The sequence below is a fragment of the Pseudophryne corroboree genome, chromosome 11, assembly GCF_028390025.1.
Source record: "Pseudophryne corroboree isolate aPseCor3 chromosome 11, aPseCor3.hap2, whole genome shotgun sequence".
Taxonomy (NCBI): domain Eukaryota; kingdom Metazoa; phylum Chordata; class Amphibia; order Anura; family Myobatrachidae; genus Pseudophryne; species Pseudophryne corroboree.
The window spans coordinates 325369706-325395784 of NC_086454.1; the positions used below are offsets into that span (position 1 = coordinate 325369706).

Below are 26079 nucleotides of genomic sequence, written 5' to 3' on the forward strand. Positions count from 1 at the left end.
CGTACAACCATACCATGCTCAACCACTATACCACACTCCAGAGCACCACCGTACAACCATACTTTGCTCAACCACTATACCACACTCCAGAGCACCACCGTACAACCATACCTTGCTCAACCACTATATCACACTCCAGAGCACCACCGAACCACCATACCATGCTCAACCACTATACCGCACTCCAGAGCACCACCCTACAACCATACCATACTCCAGAGCAGCACTCTGCTACAGAGCACCACCCTACAACCATACCATACTCCAGAGCAGCACTCTGCTACAGAGCACCACCCTATAACCATACTCCAGAGCAGCACTCTGCTACAGAGCACCACCCTATAACCATACTCCAGATAAGCACTCTGCTACAGAGCACCACCATACTCCAGAGCACCACCCTACAGAGCAATATTATACTTTAGAATACTCTGAACGTCTCACCCAGTGTCTCTACTATTGGCAGTTTCTTGACGATCACTCGTTTCTTGGCCATACGCATTACTCCGAGGGCCAACGTCACAGTGACAACGATGGGAAGACCTTCTGGAATAGCAGCCACAGCTAAACTGAAAGAGGTGAAGATGCAGCGTCACAGTGATGGAGGCAGAAATATGATGATCCTTATAGGTACTTCCTGCAGACCTACAACTAGGGCAGTCTACCTGCACGGGCATCATTCCTAGCAACCATACACGGAGCAGTATGGGCAGGAGCGGAGCCCTCTGCAAGCCTCTTGGTGGAGCCATGTGATTTTCCAGTGCAAGTGGCTCTGCCCTGCTCGGAGAGTGGTCTCTGTCCGGCAGTCAACCACCCCGCCGGCAACATGAAGACCACCCACCTCAAGTCCTGTGTGCCCGTAGGTGGAAGCACAATGGTAGTGAGTGAAGTAAGAGAGCAACACTACGCTAAAAGGAGCATAGGCTTCTCAGACCCACACACAAGAGTGCAAACCCACCCAGAGGCACCGACTGCCCTGAATTTTGGACCTTCTGCCGATATGGGTGATGTCAGCGACACAATCTCTGGAGGGCAGATAAGTATCTGACCAATTAATATTTCCCATAAGATCAGGGCGTCTGTCATGCACCGATAATAATAAATATTCAGCATGCTGGCTTAATGGGGATCCCCCAGAACATAGATCAAAATATAATCCCTATCATCCCTACCCCATTGTGCTGCTGATTTTCAGTTACCTAAAAACAGAAAAAAAGCAAACAGAAAACCCCCCACCAAAATATTAAAAAAATGTTACATAAAATAAACACAGAAACCAGAAAATAAAGCATATTTTTACTTTCAATTACCCGCGGTGTGTGAGTAAATACGGCTATATGCCATGGGGCTGCGTACACAAATCTACGTGTCCCGGGCGAGATCAGGCCCAGGTGTTTGAGTTTTGATGCCATTGGATGCATTTCCATGCCATCACAACGGCAAAAACCCCTCACCCCTTGTCGCTATTTGAATCCCCCCCCAAGTGCCAAACTGGCAGCAGGAGCCTTGTGGTAAACACAACAGGTAATTCCAGATCGCTGTCAGTGCGCAGAGGACGGACTATGGGAAGATAAAACGCACACAACGTACAGTATAGAAGCCGTGCAGGTTCCTGGGTAAAGGAGCGGTAAGTGGGGGCCCACAGTTGCTGCCGCCCTGCCCAGAGTGGCTTATTCCCAGGATCTGGCGCAAATAGGAGAATTATCGTAACTTTTGCATAAAAACTGGCCCACAGGGGTCAGGGGTCACTGGTAGAGTATTTGCTCAGTTAATGCCAGGAGCTTGTCCTCTTGGCTCCATTACAAGTATCCAGGGAATGAGAGGCCGCTGAGTGAGGCTTGTGTCTTGTCATCGTCATGTTGTCACAGGGCGAGAGGTTTGGGGCCTCAGGGCAGTGATCACTCAGCGCTGAGAACATTGGGAGGCAGGAACTTACCTGACTCCGATAGTGAACATACTCAGCAGAGGTTTTCCCTGGAGCCATCCGATCAGCATAATAAGCCCTGCAAGAGAGGCACAGACACAGCTCCTATTACTCACATTACAGGGGCAAGACTGGAGTTCCTCTCTCATCTACTGCAAGCGCTATTATACAGCATGTTGTCAGGATATCCTGGTTTAAGCACAGCTTGGGTAACAAATGCAGGGTGTAGCATGTTGTGTGTATTATTATGGAGATATTAATGCTGGAGGTCAGTACAGTAATGCAAGGGTTATATAGCACACATACAGAGTCACACGCTTAGTATCACGCAGTATGCATGGCACGTGGCCAGAAGGGGGTCATGAGCATATGCACCTAGTAATACACTCAGCACCTCCTATTGGGTGGTCAGGGTCTGATACAGTTACACCGTGGTAACGGCGCTGGTGACAGCCTTCGCCACGTACGTCCCCCTATAATTTTAGGTATATGCTGACGATACAAAGTCAGCTACATCATCTAATAATGAGTAAGACTACCGCCCCCTGCAGGTCGCAGCTAAGGATCACTTCCAACACCCTGCACTTGTTATTAAAAATTCCTTAGCTCACCTATTATTCCGAATGAGAACAGAGATAACTGCTTCCCCAACTTGTCCATGCTTTTCTGTAGAGGGGTTTTCGGAGTCTGAAAAATAAAATAAAACATAAATACTGACATCACTGATGCTACGGGGTAAATGGTTACAACAGCACGTGCTAATCTCCGATACAGGGGATATTGGTGGTCATTCCGAGTTGTTCGCTCGCTAGCAGTTTTTAGCAGCCGTGCACACGCTATGCCGCCTCCCACTGGGAGTGTATTTTAGCTTAGCAGAAGTGCGAACGAAAGAATTGCAGAGCGTCGGCAAATTTTTTTTGTGCAGTTTTAGAGTAGCTCAAAACCTACTCAGCGCTTGCGATGACTTCAGACTGTTCAGTTCCTGTTTTGACGTCACAAACACGCCCTGCGTTCGCCCAGCCACGCCTGCGTTTTTCCTGGCACGCCTGCGTTCTTTCGAACACTTCCTGAAAACGGTCAGTTTACACCCAGAAACGCCCTCTTCCTGTCAATAACTCTGCGGCCAGCAGTGCGACTGAAAAGCTTCGCTAGACCTTGTGTAAAACTACATCGATCGTTGTAGTTGTACGACACGCATGCGCATTGCGCCGCATGCGCAGAAGTGCAGTTTTTTTTGCCTCATTGCTGCACAGCGAACAAATGCAGCTAGCGAACAACTCGGAATGACCACCATTGTACCAGAGAAGAGAAGACTCTAAGACATAAGGAGCCACCTGTCTCATCTCCGAGTAATACAACAGCATAATGAGCCTTATTCCGGGGCTCTCGTGGTAAGTATAGCGGCTGCTCACATGGACGCAGCAGCAACGCTAGCATATGGTAATGCGGCAGGAGGCGTCTGGTATAAGGAGACTTCTCCTGCATGCCTGTCTGATCCGCTGCTGGGTCCAGCTGTGCTTAAGCTAAATGTCTAGAAACAAAATGTTATCTACTATGGAGTTTTCTGCCGTATCCGGAACTTCCTACTGAACCTTTGTTCCGTACGGACGCGGTGCATTGCCCAGAAGGTGTACACAAAGTCATTATATTTATATATAAATATATTATAATATATAAACGCACTCACTGAATGAATGTGCTCTTTAAATGCTACATGTAGATGAAGTATTTGACATCTAAACTTGGGTCATCAATGCTTGTCTTAATTACCTGCTTGAATTGGAGATTAGCTACGGAGGATTATAGAGCCGGTCCAACTAGTACAAGCTGCAACACTGTAATCTCAGAAGTACGTAAGGACCATCAATGACATGGGGCCATTTACTAACTGGGTGCAAAATGCAGCGTACAGGAACACATCAGACAAGGAGCCCAATAGATGGGGAGATACAGCAGGGCTCTGGTTGTAGAGATACTGTATTAACGTGGTCCCACTGACGAGAAGCTGGAAATTGGGACGTGACCCCTGGGGTTATCTGATGAGGGATACAAACCTCTTCCGCTTGCATCATCTTGAAGACTTCTCCAAACTGCGAGTTCTCCCCCACACCAATGACCACGCCCTGTGTTACAGAATAGATTGGGATACGCGTATCAGGAAACGTCACTGATTTCAGAGGCCACTAATAAAGGTTTTTTAACCGCAAGTTATCAGTACATAAAAATGAGAGGGAGGAGGCAGACTGAGCAGGCCTGCCTTGTAGGCTGCATAAACTGACAATATGCATTTCAGCAAAAACATACGGAACCACCACTTTTGTAAATTTCTCTTACGTAATACCAGCTTTCCACACAGCTGCATAAACTACATTGCAATATTTTATAATGGAAAATATACATCCAAATATTCACAATTTATTCTTTTGCACACATAAAATAATGTGTTTCTATCTTCCCTTTAATACAATGGGGGATTTTGAATCATATCGCACTGAACAGACGGCCTATTGTACATTCTGCAATGCTTCAATAAAGCTGCACCTGGAATTACCTTTCCTTTCCCGTATCGCACCAGTGTCCCCATGAACACAATGTTGCTCAGTGTTGTGAGGCCGCTGGCTTCGTCCACTGATCCGTGAGTTTTGCTGCATGGTTCAGTCTCTCCGGTAAAACTAGATTCATCTACTAAAAGATCTGTTGTCTGAAAAGAACAAAACATTATTTTATATAATATATACAGTAGGATAACAGACCTGCTGGCTGCGGGAAGAGGACAGCGATGGTAGTTGTGGGGAAAAGGTGCAGGGCTGCAGGTGGCAGAAGGCAAGTCTGTGGGGGACAGTGTATTGCTGGGGTGGAGTGCAGGAGTGGGGTGGGGGTGTTAGAGCTCAGGAGCGGGATGGGGTTTTTATCTGTGTTTTTTTTTTTTAGACTGCAAGTCTGGAGTGGTGGAGGATTTAGAGCACAGTTCTGGGGTGGTGGTGGGCTTAGAACGCAGATCTGGGGTGGTGGTGGGCTTAGAGCGCAGGTCTGGGGTGGTGGTGGGCTTAGAACGCAGATCTGGGGTGGTGGTGGGCTTAGAGCGCAGGTCTGGGGTGGTGGTGGGCTTAGAACGCAGATCTGGGGTGGTGGTGGGCTTAGAGCGCAGGTCTGGGGTGGTGATGGGCTTAGAACGCAGATCTGGGGTGGTGGTGGGCTTAGAGCGCAGGTCTGGGGTGGTGGTGGGCTTAGAGCGCAGGTCTGGGGTGGTGGTGGGCTTAGAACGCAGATCTGGGGTGGTGGTGGGCTTAGAGCGCAGGTCTGGGGTGGTGGTGGGCTTAGAACGCAGATCTGGGGTGGTGGTGGGCTTAGAGCGCAGGTCTGGGGTGGTGGTGGGCTTAGAGCGCAGGTCTGGGGTGGTGGTGGGCTTAGAGCGCAGGTCTGGGGTGGTGGTGGGCATAGAGCGCAGGTCTGGAGTGGTGAAGGGCTTAGAGCGCAGGTCTGGAGTGGTGGAGGGCTTAGAGCGCAGGTCTGGGGTGGTGGTGGGCTTAGAGCGCAGGTCAGGGGTGGTGGTGGGCATAGAGCGCAGGTCTGGGGTGGTGGTGGGCTTACAGCGCAGGTCTGGGGTGGTGGTGGGCTTACAGCGCAGGTCTGGGGTGGTGGTGGGCTTACAGCGCAGGTCTGGGGTGGTGGTGGGCTTACAGCGCAGGTCTGGGGTGGTGGTGGGCTTAGAGCGCAGGTCTGGGCTGGTGGTGGGCTTAGAGCGCAGGTCTGGGGTGGTGGTGGGCTTAGAGCGCAGGTCTGGGGTGGTGGAGGGCTTAGAGCGCAGGTCTGGGGTGGTGGTGGGCTTACAGCGCAGGTCTGGGGTGGTGGTGGACATACAGCGCAGGTCTGGGGTGGTGGTGGGCTTAGAGCGCAGGTCTGGGGTGGTGGAGGGCTTAGAGCGCAGGTCTGGGGTGGTGGTGGGCTTACAGCGCAGGTCTGGGGTGGTGGTGGACATACAGCGCAGGTCTGGGGTGGTGGTGGGCTTACAGCGCAGGTCTGGGGTGGTGGTGGACTTACAGAGCAGGTCTGGGGTGGTGGTGGGCTTAGAGAGTAGGTCTGGGGTGGTGGTAGGCTTAGAGCGCAGGTCTGGGGTGGTGGTGGGCTTAGAGCGTAGGTCTGGGGTGATGGTAGGCTTAGAGCGCAGGTCTGGGGTGGTGGTGGGCTTACAGCGCAGGTCTGGGGTGGTGGTGGGCTTACAGCGCAGGTCTGGGGTGGTGGTGGGCTTACAGCGCAGGTCTGGGGTGGTGGTGGGCTTAGAGCGTAGGTCTGGGGTGGTGGTGGGCTTACAGCGCAGGTCTGGGGTGGTGGTGGGCTTACAGCGCAGGTCTGGTGTGGTAGTGGGCTTACAGCGCAGGTCTGGGGTGGTGGTGGGCTTACAGCGCAGGTCTGGGGTGGTGGTGGGCTTAGAGCGTAGGTCTGGGGTGGTGGTGGGCTTACAGCGCAGGTCTGGTGTGGTAGTGGGCTTACAGCGCAGGTCTGGGGTGGTGGTGGGCTTACAGCGCAGGTCTGGGGTGGTGGTGGGCTTACAGCGCAGGTCTGGGGTGGTGGTGGGCTTACAGCGCAGGTCTGGGGTGGTGGTGGACATACAGCGCAGGTCTGGGGTGGTGGTGGGCTTACAGCGCAGGTCTGGGGTGGTGGTGGACTTACAGAGCAGGTCTGGGGTGGTGGTGGGCTTAGAGAGTAGGTCTGGGGTGGTGGTAGGCTTAGAGCGCAGGTCTGGGGTGGTGGTGGGCTTAGAGCATAGGTCTGGGGTGGTGGTGGGCTTAGAGCGTAGGTCTGGGGTGGTGGTAGGCTTACAGCGCAGGTCTGGGGTGGTGGTGGGCTTACAGCGCAGGTCTGGGGTGGTGGTGGGCTTAGAGCGCAGGTCTGGGGTGGTGGTGGGCTTACAGCGCAGGTCTGGGGTGGTGGTGGGCTTACAGCGCAGGTCTGGGGTGGTGGTGGGCTTACAGCGCAGGTCTGGGGTGGTGGGCTTAAGGTGCATACACCGGTGCGACGTAACCTTACGATTTTTACTATATAGTCAACATCATAAGGAAAGTTAGTGCAAATTGAACAGTGTGTACACAGCTTGCGATACCGATGTGCGGCCCCGCGGGATCAGTATCGCAAGAAAAAATAGACTGTGCAGGCAAGTCAATCTTGACTATCTAGTACAAAGTATGCCATAGCCAAAATCGCACCGTATGTATAGACAATATCGATGCTTCTGGGCTCTGGGGGAGTTCAAGAGAAACTGCATAGTCAAAATCGGGTATAGACGATATCTCACCGTGTGTATGCACCTTTAACGTGCAGGTCTGGGGTGGGGGAGGGGTTTGGAGCGCAGGACTGGGATGGTGGGGGTATAGAGCACAGATCTGGGATGAAGGCTTAGAGCGCAGGACTGGGATAGAGTGCAGATATGGGGTGGGGAGGGCTATAGAGTGTAGGACTTGGAAGGTGGTGGTTTAGAGAGCAGGACTGGGGAGTGGGGGTTAGGGCATTAGACTAAGAAGGGGTACAGTACCGGACTGAGGGGGTTAGAACACAGGGCTGGTGAGGGTTACAGCACAAGGCTGGGGTGGGGTTAGAAAATATAATGTGACAGAGATGCTCGTCCACGTCAGTGTTATATAAGTTTGGCGCCATGATGTCACAGACAAGATCCACCCTCCCAGTCTGGGTAGAAAAGGATGCTGTTCCCACCTCCCAGGAGAGGCTGGGGTGCAATGTGCGGGTTTGGTGAAGGGAAAACCCCTCCAGGACGTGCGCTGGTCCTGCACACTGTCCAGGTGAATCAGCGCCAGGGCGGCTGGCGGTGTATTAGCCGGGTCTATCGCAGCCCTAGTAGACGAGCAGCTGCTCTACACTGAAGTCACTGAACTCAGCTTCTACCACAATGTGACAATCTCTGGTAACTGGACACTGAGACGAGGGTGGGGACGCTATGTTATTGGTCTGCGTGCTGTATACTGAATCCGCCTTTATGAATATATACTGCAAACAAATATATAGATGTGCCAGCCCAATAAAGGAGTGAGAGGAGGGGGCGCAGCAGCTCGTAATGTTTATATGTGGAGATGAGAAACCAGCAAACAAAACAGGCGCGATCTTATCGGCGTCACACAGAGCACGCGGCACGCCCACAGTAAACACCGACTCTGGGAATGTGCGTGAGAAACTTCTGCAGAGCCTTGTGTCCGTCCATAAAGTATCGGCTCTGCAAGGACAAATATCTCTGCGCGCGCACTGTAGGTGGCCACAGAGTGCGCAGTAGGGGACACGATGAGGGTCTATTTACTAAGGTTTGGATGGAGATAAAGTGGAAGGAGGTAAAGTACCAGCCAATCAGCTCCTAAAACCATTTTTCAAACCCAGTCTGTGACATGGCAGTTAGGAGCTGATTGGCTGGTACTTTATCTCCACCCAAGGCTTAGTAAATAGACCCCACGGACACAATGTACCCCATATATACTGTATTATTAGTACTAGACGTACACATATCCGAATGGAGTTTATCTGGGTAACCAAACTATAGAAGGCAGAGGAAGAGACCTTTAATAAAGCTTAACTTACGCAGGACAGGCACACATCCCGCCACACAGTGAAGCAGAGCATCGCACATCTCACAGACGCTGACGGAGCATCCAGGATCTGACACGGGCTGTTGCCCTAACACGCTGGTTCTATGTCATTATAAGATCTGTGCAGTGTTTTGTGTCACATCACACAGCGGCCAGCTCAGCTCCCAGTAACACAGTAAATGGGGCTGAAGAATGCACCAGCCGGTCTATGCCTGCAGTACTGTCCACCCCACTGTGCCGCTCCGAGGAAATGTGCCCAACAGGAAGACTTCTCCGCTTGCCCACTTTGTAATTAGCGCTTCTATCCTACATCTGTCAGGAAACTAATCAGATTTCAACATCATCTGTACACAGCTTATACTCATCTTTACCTATCCTGCGCAGATCTGTCGCCATCTATGGCCTACACCGCTGACTGTCTCTCTGACATGAACCTTGAATGTCCTCTCGCCATTTCATCTTTCAAACCATGTGTTGATATTATTTCATATGACCAATAATACAAAGTAAATATCCAATACATAAACTGTTGATTTACTTAATGCTGCTTACTAAATAAACCGACTGGTTTATCTACCGGAGGTTTGCTTGGAGTGATGTTTATTATGAACTATTGTACTAACCTTTTTCTGGTGTCCAATCATTCATTTGCAAAGAAGCGCACCCTATTCTAAGACAGACGTCTGAATATGTCCCACATGACAGTCCCCGCATTCCCTCACTCTCAGGACACGTGTAATACAGACAGTCCCGGAGTCCCCTCACTCTCAGGACACAAGTAATACAGACAGTTCTAGTGTCCCCTCACACTCAGGAAATGTGTAATACAGACAGTCCCGGTGTCCCCTCGCTCTCAGGACAAGTGTAATACAGACAGTCCCGGTGTCCCCTCACTCTCAGGATACGTGTAATACAGACAGTCCCGTTGTCCCCTCACTCTCAGGATACGTGTAATACAGACAGTCCCGGTGTCCCCTCACTCTCAGGATATGTGTAATACAGACAGTCCTAGTGTCCCCTCACACTCAGGACATGTGTAATACAGACAGTCCCGGTGTCCCCTCACTCTCAGGAAATGTGTAATACAGACAGTCCCGGTGTCCCCTCACTCTCAGGACACATGTAATACAGACAGTCCCGGTGTCCCCTCACTCTCAGGGCACATGTAATATAGACAGTTTCTGTGTCTCCTCACTCTCAGGACACATGTAATACAGACAGTCCTGGTGTCCCCTCACTTTCAGGACACGTGTAATACAGACAGTCCTAATGTCCCCTCACTCTCAGGACACATGTAATACAGACAGTCCCGGTGTCTCCTCACTCTCAGGACACATGTAATACAGACAGTCCTAATGTCCCCTCACTCTCAGGACACATGTAATACAGACAGTCCCGGTGTCCCCTCACTCTCAGGACACATGTAATACAGACAGTCCCGGTGTCCCCTCACTCTCAGGACACATGTAATACAGACAGTCCTGGTGTCCCCTCACTCTGAGGACACGTGTGAAACAGACAGTCCCGGTGTCCCCTCACTCTCAGGATACGTGTAATACAGACAGTCCCGGTGTCCCCTCACTCTCAGGAAATGTGTAATACAGACAGTCCCGGAGTCCCCTCACTCTCAGGACACATGTAATACAGACAGTCCTAATGTCCCCTCACTCTCAGGACACATGTAATACAGACAGTCCCGGTGTCCCCTCACTCTCAGGACACATGTAATACAGACAGTCCCGGTGTCCCCTCACTCTCAGGACACATGCAATACAGACAGTCCCGGTGTCCCCTCACTCTCAGGACACATGTGATACAGACAGTCCCGGTGTCCCCTCACTCTCAGGACACATGTAATACAGACAGTCCCGGAGTCCCCTCACTCTCAGGAAATGTGTAATACAGACAGTCCCGGAGTCCCCTCACACTCAGGACACATGTAATACAGGCAGTCCCGGTGTCCCCTCACTCTGCGGACACGTGTGATACAGACAGTCCTGGTGTCCCCTCACTCTCAGAATATGTGTAATACAGACAGTCCTGGTGTCCCCTCACTCTCAGGACACATGTAATACAGACAGTCCTAATGTCCCCTCACTCTCAGGACACATGTAATACAGACAGTCCCGGTGTCCCCTCACTCTCAGGACACATGTAATACAGACAGTCCCGGTGTCCCCTCACTCTCAGGACACATGCAATACAGACAGTCCCGGTGTCCCCTCACTCTCAGGACACATGTGATACAGACAGTCCCGGTGTCCCCTCACTCTCAGGACACATGTAATACAGACAGTCCCGGAGTCCCCTCACTCTCAGGAAATGTGTAATACAGACAGTCCCGGAGTCCCCTCACACTCAGGACACATGTATTACAGACAGTCCCGGTGTCCCCTCACTCTCAGGAAATGTGTAATACAGACAGTCCTGGAGTCCCCTCACACTCAGGACACATGTAATACAGGCAGTCCCGGTGTCCCCTCACTCTGCGGACACGTGTGATACAGACAGTCCTGGTGTCCCCTCACTCTCAGAATATGTGTAATTAGAGATGAGCGGGTTCGGTTCCTCGGAATCCGAACTTCAGTTTTTTTACACGGATCCGAGCGACTCGGATCTTCCCGCCTTGCTCGGTTAACCCGAGCGCGCCCGAACGTCATCATGACGCTGTCGGATTCTCGCGAGGCTCGGATTCTATCGCGAGACTCGGATTCTATATAAGGAGCCGCGCGTCGCCGCCATTTTACACGTGCATTGAGATTCATAGGGAGAGGACGTGGCTGGCGTCCTCTCCGTTTTTAGAGAAGAAATAGATAGGAGAGTGAGAGTGAGACAGTGACACTTCATTTACTGGAGCTTAGGAGGAGTACTCAGACAGAGAGTGCAGAATTTTGCTGATAGTATTAGTTAGTTATACTAGTGACAGAGTGAGACAGTGACACTTCATTTACTGGAGCTTAGGAGGAGTACTCAGACAGAGGGGTATATTTACTAAGATTCGTAATTTCCGAAAATAGGTCAAAGTTCAATCACGAATGACATCGGCAGTGTAAAACTGCAACTTTTTGAATTGATTACGACTAATTTACTAAGCTGTCGTATTCGTGTTTTTCTTTTCTTCCGATGTCGATGTCATTCGTGTTTTTTTACCTAATTTAACGGCAGTGATTAGCAAAACACTGCCGTTTTTTTTTACAATCAATCTCGGCCGGATTTGTGTGATCCGTGCTGGGGTTTTTTTTTTTTTTTTTTTTTAAAGTAAACAATGTAATTTTTAAAAAAAAAATGCGTGGGGTCCCCCCTCCTAAGCATAACCAGCCTCGGGCTCTTTGAGCCGATCCTGGTTGCAGAAATATGTGGAAAAAAATGACAGGGGTTCCCCCATATTTAAGCAACCAGCATCGGGCTCTGCGCCTGGTCCTGGTCCCAAAAATACGGGGGACAAAAAGAGTAGGGGTCCCCCGTATTTTTAAAACCAGCACCGGGCTCCACTAGCTGGACAGATAATGCCACAGCCGGGGGTCACTTTTATACAGCGCCCTGCGGCCGTGGCATCAAAAATCCAACTAGTCACCCCTGGCCGGGGTACCCTGGGGGAGTGGGAACCCCTTCAATCAAGGGGTCCCCCCCCCCAGCCACCCAAGGGCCAGGGGTGAAGCCCGAGGCTGTCCCCCCCCCATCCAATGGGCTGCGGATGGGAGGGCTGATAGCCTTTGTTGTAAAATAAAAGATATTGTTTTTAGTAGCAGTACTACAAGTCCCAGCTGGCCTCCCCCGCATGCTGGTACTTGGAGAACCACAAGTACCAGCATGCGGCGGAAAAACGGGCCCGCTGGTACCTGTAGTACTACCACTAAAAAAATACCCAAAAAAACACAAGACACACACACCGTGAAAGTATAATTTTATTACATACATACACACATACATACATACATACTTACCTTATGTTCCCACGCAGGTCGGTCCTCTTCTCCAGTAGAATCCAAGGGGTACCTGTTGAATAAATTATACTCACGAGATCCAGGGGTCCAGGCTCCTCGGCAAATCCAGGGATAATCCACGTACTTGAATAAAACAAAAAAACGGTTGCCCGACCACGAACTGAAAGGTGACCCATGTTTGCACATGGGTCACCTTTCCACGAATGCCAGAAACCCACTTTGCCTTCTGGCTAAGTGGGTTTCTTCAGCCAATCAGGGAGTGCCACGTTGTAGCACTCTCCTGATCAGCTGTGTGCTCCTGTCTTCACTGACAGGCGGCACACGGCAGTGTTACAATGTAGCGCCTATGCGCTACATTGTAACCAATGATGGGAACTTTCTGCCCTGCGGTTGACCTAAAGTGACGTCACCGCTGAGCAGAAAGTTCCCATCATTGGTTACAATGTAGCGCATAGGCGCTACATTGTAACACTGCCGCGTGCTGCCTGTCAGTGAGGACAGCAGCACACAGCTGATCAGGAGAGTGCTACAACGTCGCACTCCCTGATTGGCTGAAGAAACCCACTTAGCCAGAAGGCAAAGTGGGTTTCTGGCATTCGTGGGAAGGTGACCCATGTGCAAACATGGGTCACCTTTCAGTTCGTGGTCGGGCAACCGTTTTTTTGTTTTATTCAAGTACGTGGATTATCCCTGGATTTGCCGAGGAGCCTGGACCACTGGATCTGGTGAGTAGAATTTCTTCAACAGGTACCCCTTGGATTCTACTGGAGAAGAGGACCGACCTGCGTGGGAACATAAGGTAAGTATGTATGTATGTGTGTATGTATGTAATAAAATTATACTTTCACGGTGTGTGTGTCTTGTGTTTTTTTGGGTATTTTTTTAGTGGTAGTACTACAGGTACCAGCGGGCCCGTTTTTCCGCCGCATGCTGGTACTTGTGGTTCTCCAAGTACAAGCATGCGGGGGAGGCTTGCTGGGACTTGTAGTACTGCTACTAAAAACAATATCTTTTATTTTACAACAAAGGCTATCAGCCCTCCCATCCGCAGCCCATTGGATGGGGGGGGACAGCCTCGGGCTTCACCCCTGGCCCTTGGGTGGCTGGGGGGGGGGGGACCCCTTGATTGAAGGGGTCCCCACTCCCCCAGGGTACCCCGGCCAGGGGTGACTAGTTGGATTTTTGATGCCACGGCCGCAGGGCGCTGTATAAAAGTGACCCCCGGCTGTGGCATTATCTGTCCAGCTAGTGGAGCCCGGTGCTGGTTTTAAAAATACGGGGGACCCCTACTCTTTTTGTCCCCCGTATTTTTGGGACCAGGACCAGGCGCAGAGCCCGATGCTGGTTGCTTAAATATGGGGGAACCCCTGTCATTTTTTCCCCCATATTTCTGCAACCAGGATCGGCTCAAAGAGCCCGAGGCTGGTTATGCTTAGGAGGGGGGACCCCACGCAATTTTTTTTAACAACAAAAAACACTTTCCCACCCCTTCCCATTGATATACATGCACGGATCTCATGGATCCCTGCATGCATCTCAAATCACGAATAAAAAAAGCAGGTCTGTTTTTTTTTAGGACTTTTTTGCGAATTGTAATTTTTCACGGCAGTGTTTTGTGTTTTTTTGCTTAGTAAATGACCGAGATTCGTATCTAAACAGGCGTAATTTGACCGATGGTGTATTAATTCGTAATTTTTTACCTGAACTAGCAAAAAATTACGAATGCCCTCATCACTGCCGTGATTAGTGTTTAGTAAATGACCGAGATTGACCGAGATGACACTTTGATGAAAAAACGGCATCACGGTCAAAATCGGGAGCTTAGTAAATATACCCCAGAGAGTGCAGAATTTTGCTGATAGTATTAGTTAGTTATACTAGTGACTGACCAGTGACCACCAGTGCAGTTTTATATTATTTAATATAATCCGTTCTCTGCCTGAAAAAACGATACACAGTGACTCAGTCACATACCATATCTGTGCTCAGCCCAGTGTGCTGCTGCATCATCTATGTATAATATCTGACTGTGCTCACACAGCTTAATTGTGGGGGAGACTGGGGAGCAGTTAGGTTATAGCAGGAGCCAGGAGTACATATTAATATTAAACAGTGCACACTTTTTTTCTGCAGGAGTGCCACTGCCAGTGTGACTGACCAGTGACCTGACCACCAGTATATAGTATACTATATTGTATTGTGAATGTCTGCCTGTAAAAGTTAAACACACGTCGTGTGACTTGTGTGGTGTTTTTTTATTCTATAAAATAAAAAACTCATTCTGCTGACAGACAGTGTCCAGCAGGTCCGTCATTATATAATATATACCTGTCCGGCTGCAGTAGTGATATACATATATTTTTTATATCATTATTTATCATCCAGTCGCAGCAGACACAGTACGGTAGTTCACGGCTGTAGCTACCTCTGTGTCGGCACTCGGCAGTCCATCCATAATTGTATACCACCTACCCGTGGTTTTTTTTTTCTTTCTTCTTTATACATACTACATCTCATTATCATCCAGTCTATATTAGCAGCAGACACAGTACAGTACGGTAGTCCACGGCTGTAGCTACCTCTGTGTCGGCACTCGGCAGTCCGTCCATAATTGTATACCACCTACCCGTGTTTTTTTTTTTCTTCTTTATACATACTACATCTCATTATCAACCAGTCTATATTAGCAGCAGACACAGTACGGTAGTCCACGGCTGTAGCTACCTCTGTGTCGGCACTCGGCAGTCCATCCATAATTGTATACCACCTACCCGTGGTTTTTTTTTCTTTCTTCTTTATACATACTACATCTCATTATCATCCAGTCTATATTAGCAGCAGACACAGTACAGTACGGTAGTCCACGGCTGTAGCTACCTCTGTGTCGGCACTCGGCAGTCCGTCCATAATTGTATACCACCTACCCGTGGTTTTTTTTTTTCTTTCTTCTTTATACATACTACATCTCATTATCATCCAGTCTATATTAGCAGCAGACACAGTACGGTAGTCCACGGCTGTAGCTACCTCTGTGTTGGCACTCGGCAGTCCATCCATAATTGTATACCACCTACCCGTGGTTTTTTTTACTTTCTTCTTTATACATACTACATCTCATTATCATCCAGTCTATATTAGCAGCAGACACAGTACAGTACGGTAGTCCACGGCTGTAGCTACCTCTGTGTCGGCACTCGGCAGTCCGTCCATAATTGTATACCACCTACCCGTGGTTTTTTTTTTCTTTCTTCTTTATACATACTACATCTCATTATCATCCAGTCTATATTAGCAGCAGACACAGTACGGTAGTCCACGGCTGTAGCTACCTCTGTGTCGGCACTCGGCAGTCCATCCATAATTGTATACCACCTACCCGTGGTTTTTTTTTCTTTCTTCTTTATACATACTACATCTCATTATCATCCAGTCTATATTAGCAGCAGACACAATACAGTACGGTAGTCCACGGCTGTAGCTACCTCTGTGTCGGCACTCGGCAGTCCGTCCATAATTGTATACCACCTACCCGTGGTTTTTTTTTTCTTTCTTCTTTATACATACATACTACATCTCATTATCATCCAGTCTATATTAGCAGCAGACACAGTACAGTACAATAGTCCACGGCTGTAGCTACCTCTGTGTCGGCACTCGGCAGTCCATCCATAATTGTATACCAGTATCCATCCATCTCCATTGTTTACCTGAGGTGCCTTTTAGTTGTGCCTATTAAAATATGGAGAACAAAAATGTTGAGGTTCCAAAATTAGGGAAAGATCAAGATCCACTTCCACCTCGTGCTGAAGCTGCTGCCACTAGTCATGGCCGAGACGATGAAATGCCAGCAACGTCGTCTGCCAAGGCCGATGCCCAATGTCATAGTACAGAGCATGTCAAATCCAAAACACCAAATATCAGTAAAAAAAGGACTCCAAAACCTAAAATAAAATTGTCGGAGGAGAAGCGTAAACTTGCCAATATGCCATTTACCACACGGAGTGACAAGGAACGGCTGAGGCCCTGGCCTATGTTCATGGCTAGTGGTTCAGCTTCACATGAGGATGGAAGCACTCAGCCTCTCGCTAGAAAACTGAAAAGACTCAAGCTGGCAAAAGCACCGCAAAGAACTGTGCGTTCTTCGAAATCCCAAATCCACAAGGAGAGTCCAATTGTGTCGGTTGCGATGCCTGACCTTCCCAACACTGGACGTGAAGAGCATGCGCCTTCCACCATTTGCACGCCCCCTGCAAGTGCTGGAAGGAGCACCCGCAGTCCAGTTCCTGATAGTTAGATTGAAGATGTCAGTGTTGAAGTACACCAGGATGAGGAGGATATGGGTGTTGCTGGCGCTGGGGAGGAAATTGACCAGGAGGATTCTGATGGTGAGGTGGTTTGTTTAAGTCAGGCACCCGGGGAGACACCTGTTGTCCGTGGGAGGAATATGGCCGTTGACATGCCTGGTGAAAATACCAAAAAAATCAGCTCTTCGGTGTGGAAGTATTTCACCAGAAATGCGGACAACATTTGTCAAGCCGTGTGTTCCCTTTGTCAAGCTGTAATAAGTAGGGGTAAGGACGTTAACCACCTCGGAACATCCTCCCTTATACGTCACCTGCAGCGCATTCATAATAAGTCAGTGACAAGTTCAAAAACTTTGGGCGACAGCGGAAGCAGTCCACTGACCAGTAAATCCCTTCCTCTTGTAACCAAGCTCACGCAAACCACCCCACCAACTCCCTCAGTGTCAATTTCCTCCTTCCCCAGGAATGCCAATAGTCCTGCAGGCCATGTCACTGGCAATTCTGACGAGTCCTCTCCTGCCTGGGATTCCTCCGATGCATCCTTGCGTGTAACGCCTACTGCTGCTGGCGCTGCTGTTGTTGCTGCTGGGAGTCGATGGTCATCCCAGAGGGGAAGTCGTACTCGTAAGCCCACTTTTACTACTTCCACCAAGCAATTGACTGTCCAACAGTCCTTTGCGAGGAAGATGAAATATCACAGCAGTCATCCTGCTGCAAAGCGGATAACTGAGGCCTTGGCATCCTGGGTGGTGAGAAACGTGGTTCCGGTATCCATCATTACTGCAGAGCCAACTAGAGACTTGTTGGAGGTACTGTGTCCCCGGTACCAAATACCATCTAGGTTCCATTTCTCTAGGCAGGCGATACCGAAAATGTACACAGACCTCAGAAAAAGAGTCACCAGTGTCCTAAAAAATGCAGCTGTACCCAATGTCCACTTAACCACGGACATGTGGAGCAGGGCAGGGTCAGGACTATATGACTGTGACAGCCCACTGGGTAGATGGACTCCCGCCACAAGAACAGCAGCGGCGGCACCAGTAGCAGCATCTCGCAAACGCCAACTCTTTCCTAGGCAGGCTACGCTTTGTATCACCGGTTTCCAGAATACGCACACAGCTAAAAACCTCTTACGGCAACTGAGGAAGATCATCGCAGAATGGCTTACCCCAATTGGACTCTCCTGTGGATTTGTGGCATCGGACAACGCCAGCAATATTGTGTGTGCATTAAATATGGGCAAATTCCAGCACGTCCCATGTTTTGCACATACCTTGAATTTGGTGGTGCAGAATTTTTTAAAAAACGACAGGGGCGTGCAAGAGATGCTGTCGGTGGCCAGAAGAATTGCGGGACACTTTCGGCGTACAGGCACCACGTACAGAAGACTGGAGCACCACCAAAAACTACTGAACCTGCCCTGCCATCATCTGAAGCAAGAAGTGGTAACGAGGTGGAATTCAACCCTCTATATGCTTCAGAGGTTGGAGGAGCAGCAAAAGGCCATTCAAGCCTATACAATTGAGCACGATATAGGAGGTGGAATGCACCTGTCAAGTGCAGTGGAGAATGATTTCAACGTTGTGCAAGGTTCTGATGCCCTTTGAACTTGCCACACGTGAAGTCAGTTCAGACACTGCCAGCCTGAGTCAGGTCATTCCCCTCATCAGGCTTTTGCAGAAGAAGCTGGAGGCATTGAAGAAGGAGCTAAAAGGGAGCGATTCCGCTAGGCATGTGGGACTTGTGGATGCAGCCCTTAATTCGCTTAACAAGGATTCACGGGTGGTCAATCTGTTGAAATCAGAGCACTACATTTTGGCCACCGTGCTCGATCCTAGATTTAAAACCTACCTTGGATCTCTCTTTCCGGCAGACACAAGTCTGCTGGGGTGCAAAGACCTGCTGGTGACAAAATTGTCAAGTCAAGCGGAACGCGACCTGTCAACATCTCCTCCTTCACATTCTCCCGCAACTGGGGGTGCGAGGAAAAGGCTCAGAATTCCGAGCCCACCCGCTGGCGGTGATGCAGGGCAGTCTGGAGCGACTGCTGATGCTGACATCTGGTCCGGACTGAAGGACCTGACAACGATTACGGACATGTCGTCTACTGTCACTGCATATGATTCTCTCAACATTGAAAGAATGGTGGAGGATTATATGAGTGACCGCATCCAAGTAGGCACGTCACACAGTCCGTACTTATACTGGCAGGAAAAAGAGGCAATTTGGAGGCCCTTGCACAAACTGGCTTTATTCTACCTAAGTTGCCCTCCCACAAGTGTGTACTCCGAAAGAGTGTTTAGTGCCGCCGCTCACCTTGTCAGCAATCGGCGTACGAGGTTACATCCAGAAAATGTGGAGAAGATGATGTTCATTAAAATGAATTATAATCAATTCCTCCGCGGAGACATTGACCAGCAGCAATTGCCTCCACAAAGTACACAGGGAGCTGAGATGGTGGATTCCAGTGGGGACGAATTGATAATCTGTGAGGAGGGGGATGTACACGGTGATATATCGGAGGATGATGATGAGGTGGACATCTTGCCTCTGTAGAGCCAGTTTGTGCAAGGAGAGATTAATTGCTTCTTTTTTGGGGGGGGTCCAAACCAACCCGTCATATCAGTCACAGTCGTGTGGCAGACCCTGTCACTGAAATGATGGGTTGGTTAAAGTGTGCATGTCCTGTTTATACAACATAAGGGTGGGTGGGAGGGCCCAAGGACAATTCCATCTTGCACTCTTTTTTCTTTTATTTTTCTTTGCGTCATGTGCTGTTTGGGGAGGGTTTTTTGGAAGGGCCATCCTGCGTGACACTGCAGTGCCACTCCTAGATGGGCCCGGTGTTTGTGTCGGCCACTAGGGTCGCTTATCTTACTCACACAGTCAGCTACCTCATTGCGCCTCTTTTTTTCTTTGCGTCATGTGCTGTTTGGGGAGGGTTTTTTGGAAGGGCCATCCTGCGTGACACTGCAGTGCCACTCCTAGATGGGCCCGGTGTTTGTGTCGGCCACTAGGGTCGCTTATCTTACTCACACAGTCAGCTACCTCATTGCGCCTCTTTTTTTCTTTGCGTCATGTGCTGTTTGGGGAGGGTTTTTTGGAAGGGCCATCCTGCGTGACACTGCAGTGCCACTCCTAGATGGGCCCGGTGTTTGTGTCGGCCACTAGGGTCGCTTATCTTACTCACACAGTCAGCTACCTCATTGCGCCTCTTTTTTTCTTTGCGTCATGTGCTGTTTGGGGAGGGTTTTTTGGAAGGGACATCCTGCGTGACACTGCAGTGCCACTCCTAGATGGGCCCGGTGTTTGTGTCGGCCACTAGGGTCGCTTATCTTACTCACACAGCTACCTCATTGCGCCTCTTTTTTTCTTTGCGTCATGTGCTGTTTGGGGAGGGTTTTTTGGAAGGGACATCCTGCGTGACACTGCAGTGCCACTCCTAGATGGGCCCGGTGTTTGTGTCGGCCACTAGGGTCGCTTATCTTACTCACACAGCGACCTCGGTGCAAATTTTAGGACTAAAAATAATATTGTGAGGTGTGAGGTATTCAGAATAGACTGAAAATGAGTGGAAATTATGGTTTTTGAGGTTAATAATACTTTGGGATCAAAATGACCCCCAAATTCTATGATTTAAGCTGTTTTTTAGGGTTTTTTGAAAAAAACACCCGAATCCAAAACACACCCGAATCCGACAAAAAAATTCGGTGAGGTTTTGCCAAAACGCGGTCGAACCCAAAACACGGCCGCGGAACCGAACCCAAAACCAAAACACAAAACCCGAAAAATTTCCGGCGCTCATCTATATGTGTAATACAGACAGTCCTGGTGTCCCCTCACTCTCAGGACACATGTAATACAGACAGTCCCGGTGTCCCCTCACTCTCAGGACACATGTAATACAGACAGTCCCGGTGTCCCCTCACTCTCAGGGCACATGTAATATAGACAGTTTCTGTGTCTCCTCACTCTCAGGATACGTGTAATACAGACAGTCCTGGTGTCCCCTCACTCTGAGGACACGTGTAATACAGACAGTCCCGGTGTCCCCTCACTCTGAGGACACGTGTAATACAGACAGTCCTGGTGTCCCCTCACTCTGAGGACACGTGTAATACAGACAGTCCCGGTGTCCCCTCACTCTGAGGACACGTGTAATACAGACAGTCCTGGTGTCCCCTCACTCTCAGGACACGTGTAATACAGACAGTCCTGGTGTCCCCTCACTCTGAGGACACGTGTAATACAGACAGTCCTAATGTCCCCTCACTCTGAGGACACCTGTAATACAGACAGTCCCGGTGTCCCCTCACTCTCAGGATACGTGTAATACAGGCAGTCCGGGTGTCCCCTCACTCTCAAGATACGTGTAATACAGACAGTCCTGGTGTCCCCTCACTCTGAGGACACGTGTAATACAGACAGTCCCGGTGTCCCCTCACTCTGAGGACACGTGTAATACAGACAGTCCTGGTGTCCCCTCACTCTGAGGACACGTGTAATACAGACAGTCCCGGTGTCCCCTCACTCTGAGGACACGTGTAATACAGACAGTCCTGGTGTCCCCTCACTCTGAGGACACGTGTAATACAGACAGTCCCGGTGTCCCCTCACTCTGAGGACACGTGTAATACAGACAGTCCTGGTGTCCCCTCACTCTCAGGACACGTGTAATACAGACAGTCCCGGTGTCCCCTCACTCTGAGGACACGTGTAATACAGACAGTCCTGGTGTCCCCTCACTCTGAGGACACGTGTAATACAGACAGTCCCGGTGTCCCCTCACTCTGAGGACACGTGTAATACAGACAGTCCTGGTGTCCCCTCACTCTCAGGACACGTGTAATACAGACAGTCCTGGTGTCCCCTCACTCTGAGGACACGTGTAATACAGACAGTCCTGGTGTCCCCTCACTCTGAGGACACGTGTAATACAGACAGTCCCGGTGTCCCCTCACTCTCAGGATACGTGTAATACAGACAGTCCTAGTGTCCCCTCACTCTCAGGAAATGTGCAATACAGACAGTCCCGGTGTCCCCTCACACTCAGGACACATGTAATACAGGCAGTCCGGGTGTCCCCTCACTCTCAGGATACGTGTAATACAGACAGTCCCGGTGCCCCCTCACTCTCAGGATACTTGTAATACAGACAGTCCCGGTGTCTCCTCACTCTCAGGACACGTGTAATACAGACAGTCCCGGTGTCCCCTCACTCTCAGGACACATGTAATACAGACAGTCCCGGTGTCCCGTCACTCTCAGGACACATGTAACACAGACAGTCCCGGTGTCCCCTCACTCTCAGGACACATGTAATATAGACAGTCCTGGGGGTAAATTTACTAAGGTGGGAGATTTTTAGAACTGGTGATGTTGCCCATGGCAACCAATCAGATTCTACTTACCATTTATCTAGCTGCTTCTAGCAGATAATAGATATAATCTGATTGGTTGCTATGGGCAACATCACCAGTTCTAAAAATCTCCCACCTTAGTAAATTTACCCCCTGGTGTCCCCTCACTCTGAGGACACGTGTAATACAGACAGTCCCGGAGTCCCCTCACTCTCAGGAAATGTGTAATACAGACAGTCCCGGTGTCCCCTCACTCTGAGGACACGTGTAATACAGACAGTCCCGGTGTCCCCTCACTCTCAGGACACATGCAATACAGACAGTCCTGGTGTCCCCTCACTCTGAGGACACGTGTGATACAGACAGTCCCGGTGTCCCCTCACTCTGAGGACACGTGTGATACAGACAGTCCTGGTGTCCCCTCACTCTGAGGACACGTGTAATACAGACAGTCCCGGTGTCCCCTCACTCTCAGGATACGTGTAATACAGACAGTCCCGGTGTCCCCTCACTCTCAGGATACGTTCAATACAGACAGTTCCAAGGTCCCCTCACTCTAAGGACACATGTAATACAGGCAGTCCCGGTGTCCCCTCACTCTCAGGGCACATGTAATACAGACATTCCCGGTGTCCCCTCACTCTCAGGATACGTGTAATACAGACAGTCCCGGTGTCCCCTTACTCTCAGGATACGTGTAATACAGACAGTCCTAGTGTCCCCTCACTCTCAGGGCACATGTAATACAGACATTCCCGGTGTCCCCTCACTCTCAGGATACATGTAATACAGACATTCCCGGTGTCCCCTTACTCTCAGGATACATGTAATACAGACATTCCCGGTGTCCCCTTACTCTCAGGATACATGTAATACAGACATTCCCGGTGTCCCCTCACTCTCAGGATACATGTAATACAGACATTCCCGGTGTCCCCTTACTCTCAGGATACATGTAATACAGACATTCCCGGTGTCCCCTCACTCTCAGGATACATGTAATACAGACATTCCCGGTGTCCCCTCACTCTCAGGATACATGTAATACAGACATTCCCGGTGTCCCCTTACTCTCAGGATACATGTAATACAGACAGTCCCGGTGTCCCCTTACTCTCAGGATACATGTAATACAGACATTCCCGGTGTCCCCTTACTCTCAGGATACATGTAATACAGACATTCCCGGTGTCCCCTCACTCTCAGGATACATGTAATACAGACATTCCCGGTGTCCCCTCACTCTCAGGATACGTGTAATACAGACAGTCCTAGTGTCCTCTCATGCGCATTATTATTTATTGATTAGCAATAAAATGAATGAGTGGTTCTAACATGTTAGTAAGATTGACTTAGAAGTTCATGTTATCTGACGCATAGGGCATCGGGCGGGGTTTAATGATACAGGAGATTCACCAGCCCCACCCTCCCCAGTAACACAGCACTAAGTGCGTGATGATGCCTCACATCCCCACCCTCCCCAGTAACACAGCGCTAAGTGCGTGATGATGCCTCACATCCCCACCCTCCCCAGTAACACAGCACTAAGTGCGTGATGATGCCTCACATCCCCACCCTCCCCAGTAACACAGCACTAAGTGCGTGATGATGCCTCACATCCCCACCCTCCCCAGTAACACAGCACTAAGTGCGTGATGAGGCCTCACATCCCCACCCTCCCCAGTAACACAGCACTAAGTGCGTGATGAGGCCTCACATCCCCACCCTCCCCAGTAACACAGCACTAAGTGCGTGATGAGGCCTCACATCCCCACCCTCCCCAGTAACACAGCACTAAGTGCGTGATGATGCCTCACATCCCCACCCTCCCCAGTAACACAGCACTAAGTGCGTGATGATGCCTCACATCCCCACCCTCCCCAGTAACACAGCACTAAGTGCGTGATGAGGCCTCACATCCCCACCCTCCCCAGTAACACAGCACTAAGTGCGTGATGAGGCCTCACATCCCCACCCTCCCCAGTAACACAGCACTAAGTGCGTGATGAGGCCTCACATCCCCACCCTCCCCAGTAACACAGCACTAAGTGCGTGATGAGGCCTCACATCCCCACCCTCCCCCGTAACACAGCACTAAGTGCGTGATGATGCCTCACATCCCCACCCTCCCCCGTAACACAGCACTAAGTGCGTGATGAGGCCTCACATCCCCACCCTCCCCAGTAACACAGCACTAAGTGCGTGATGAGGCCTCACATCCCCACCCTCCCCAGTAACACAGCGCCAAGTGCGTGATGATGCCTCACATCCCCACCTTCCCCAGTAACACAGCACTAAGTGCGTGATGATGCCTCACATCCCCACCCTCCCCAGTAACACAGCACTAAGTGCGTGATGATGCCTCACATCCCCACCCTCCCCCGTAACACAGCGCCAAGTGCGTGATGATGCCTCACATCCCCACCCTCCCCAGTAACACAGCACTAAGTGCGTGATGATGCCTCACATCCCCACCCTCCCCAGTAACGCAGCACTAAGTGCGTGATGATGCCTCACATCCCCACCCTCCCCAGTAACTCAGCACTAAGTGCGTGATGATGCCTCACATCCCCACCTTCCCCAGTAACACAGCACTAAGTGCGTGATGATGCCTCACATCCCCACCCTCCCCCGTAACACAGCGCCAAGTGCGTGATGATGCCTCACATCCCCACCCTCCCCAGTAACACAGCACTAAGTGCGTGATGATGCCTCACATCCCCATCCTCCCCAGTAACGCAGCACTAAGTGCGTGATGATGCCTCACATCCCCACCCTCCCCAGTAACTCAGCACTAAGTGCGTGATGATGCCTCACATCCCCACCTTCCCCAGTAACACAGCACTAAGTGCGTGATGATGCCTCACATCCCCACCCTCCCCCGTAACACAGCGCCAAGTGCGTGATGATGCCTCACATCCCCACCCTCCACAGTAACACAGCACTAAGTGCGTGATGATGCCTCACATCCCCACCCTCCCCAGTAACACAGCACTAAGTGCGTGATGAGGCCTCACATCCCCACCCTCCCCAGTAACGCAGCGCTAAGTGCGTGATGATGCCTCACATCCCCACCCTCCCCAGTAACTCAGCACTAAGTGCGTGATGATGCCTCACATCCCCACCCTCCCCAGTAACACAGCACTAAGTGCGTGATGATGCCTCACATCCCCCCCCTCCCCAGTAACACAGCGCTAAGTGCGTGATGAGGCCTCACATCCCCACCCTCCCCAGTAACACAGCGCTAAGTGCGTGATGATGCCTCACATCCCCACCCTCCCCAGTAACACAGCACTAAGTGCGTGATGATGCCTCACATCCCCACCCTCCCCAGTAACACAGCGCTAAGTGCGTGATGATGCCTCACATCCCCACCCTCCCCAGTAACACAGCACTAAGTGCGTGATGATGCCTCACATCCCCACCCTCCCCAGTAACACAGCACTAAGTGCGTGATGATGCCTCACATCCCCACCCTCCCCAGTAACACAGCGCTAAGTGCGTGATGATCCCTCATATCCCCACCCTCCCCAGTAACACAGCGCTAAGTGCGTGATGATGCCTCACATCCCCACCCTCCCCAGTAACACAGCGCTAAGTGCGTGATGATGCCTCACATCCCCACCTTCCCCAGTAACACAGCACTAAGTGCGTGATGATGCCTCACATCCCCACCCTCCCCAGTAACACAGCACTAAGTGCGTGATGATGCCTCACATCCCCACCCTCCCCCGTAACACAGCGCCAAGTGCGTGATGATGCCTCACATCCCCACCCTCCCCAGTAACACAGCACTAAGTGCGTGATGATGCCTCACATCCCCACCCTCCCCAGTAACGCAGCACTAAGTGCGTGATGATGCCTCACATCCCCACCCTCCCCAGTAACTCAGCACTAAGTGCGTGATGATGCCTCACATCCCCACCTTCCCCAGTAACACAGCACTAAGTGCGTGATGAT

At 50.5% G+C, this 26079-nt stretch overlaps 1 protein-coding gene across 2 annotated transcripts in view; it reads right to left on the minus strand.

Annotated features, from left to right (window-relative positions):
- ATP2C2 (ATPase secretory pathway Ca2+ transporting 2) overlaps positions 1-26079 on the minus strand; it is a 147293-nt gene that overhangs the window by 44604 nt on the left and 76610 nt on the right. For both annotated transcript variants that reach the window (XM_063945715.1, XM_063945716.1), the window contains exons 8-12: positions 4476-4625; positions 3979-4047; positions 2536-2611; positions 1937-2003; positions 445-569 (exon numbers count right to left, since the gene is read on the minus strand). In XM_063945715.1, the coding sequence (XP_063801785.1) occupies positions 445-569; positions 1937-2003; positions 2536-2611; positions 3979-4047; positions 4476-4625 (487 nt within the window). The remainder of the gene's footprint in view (positions 1-444; positions 570-1936; positions 2004-2535; positions 2612-3978; positions 4048-4475; positions 4626-26079) is intronic.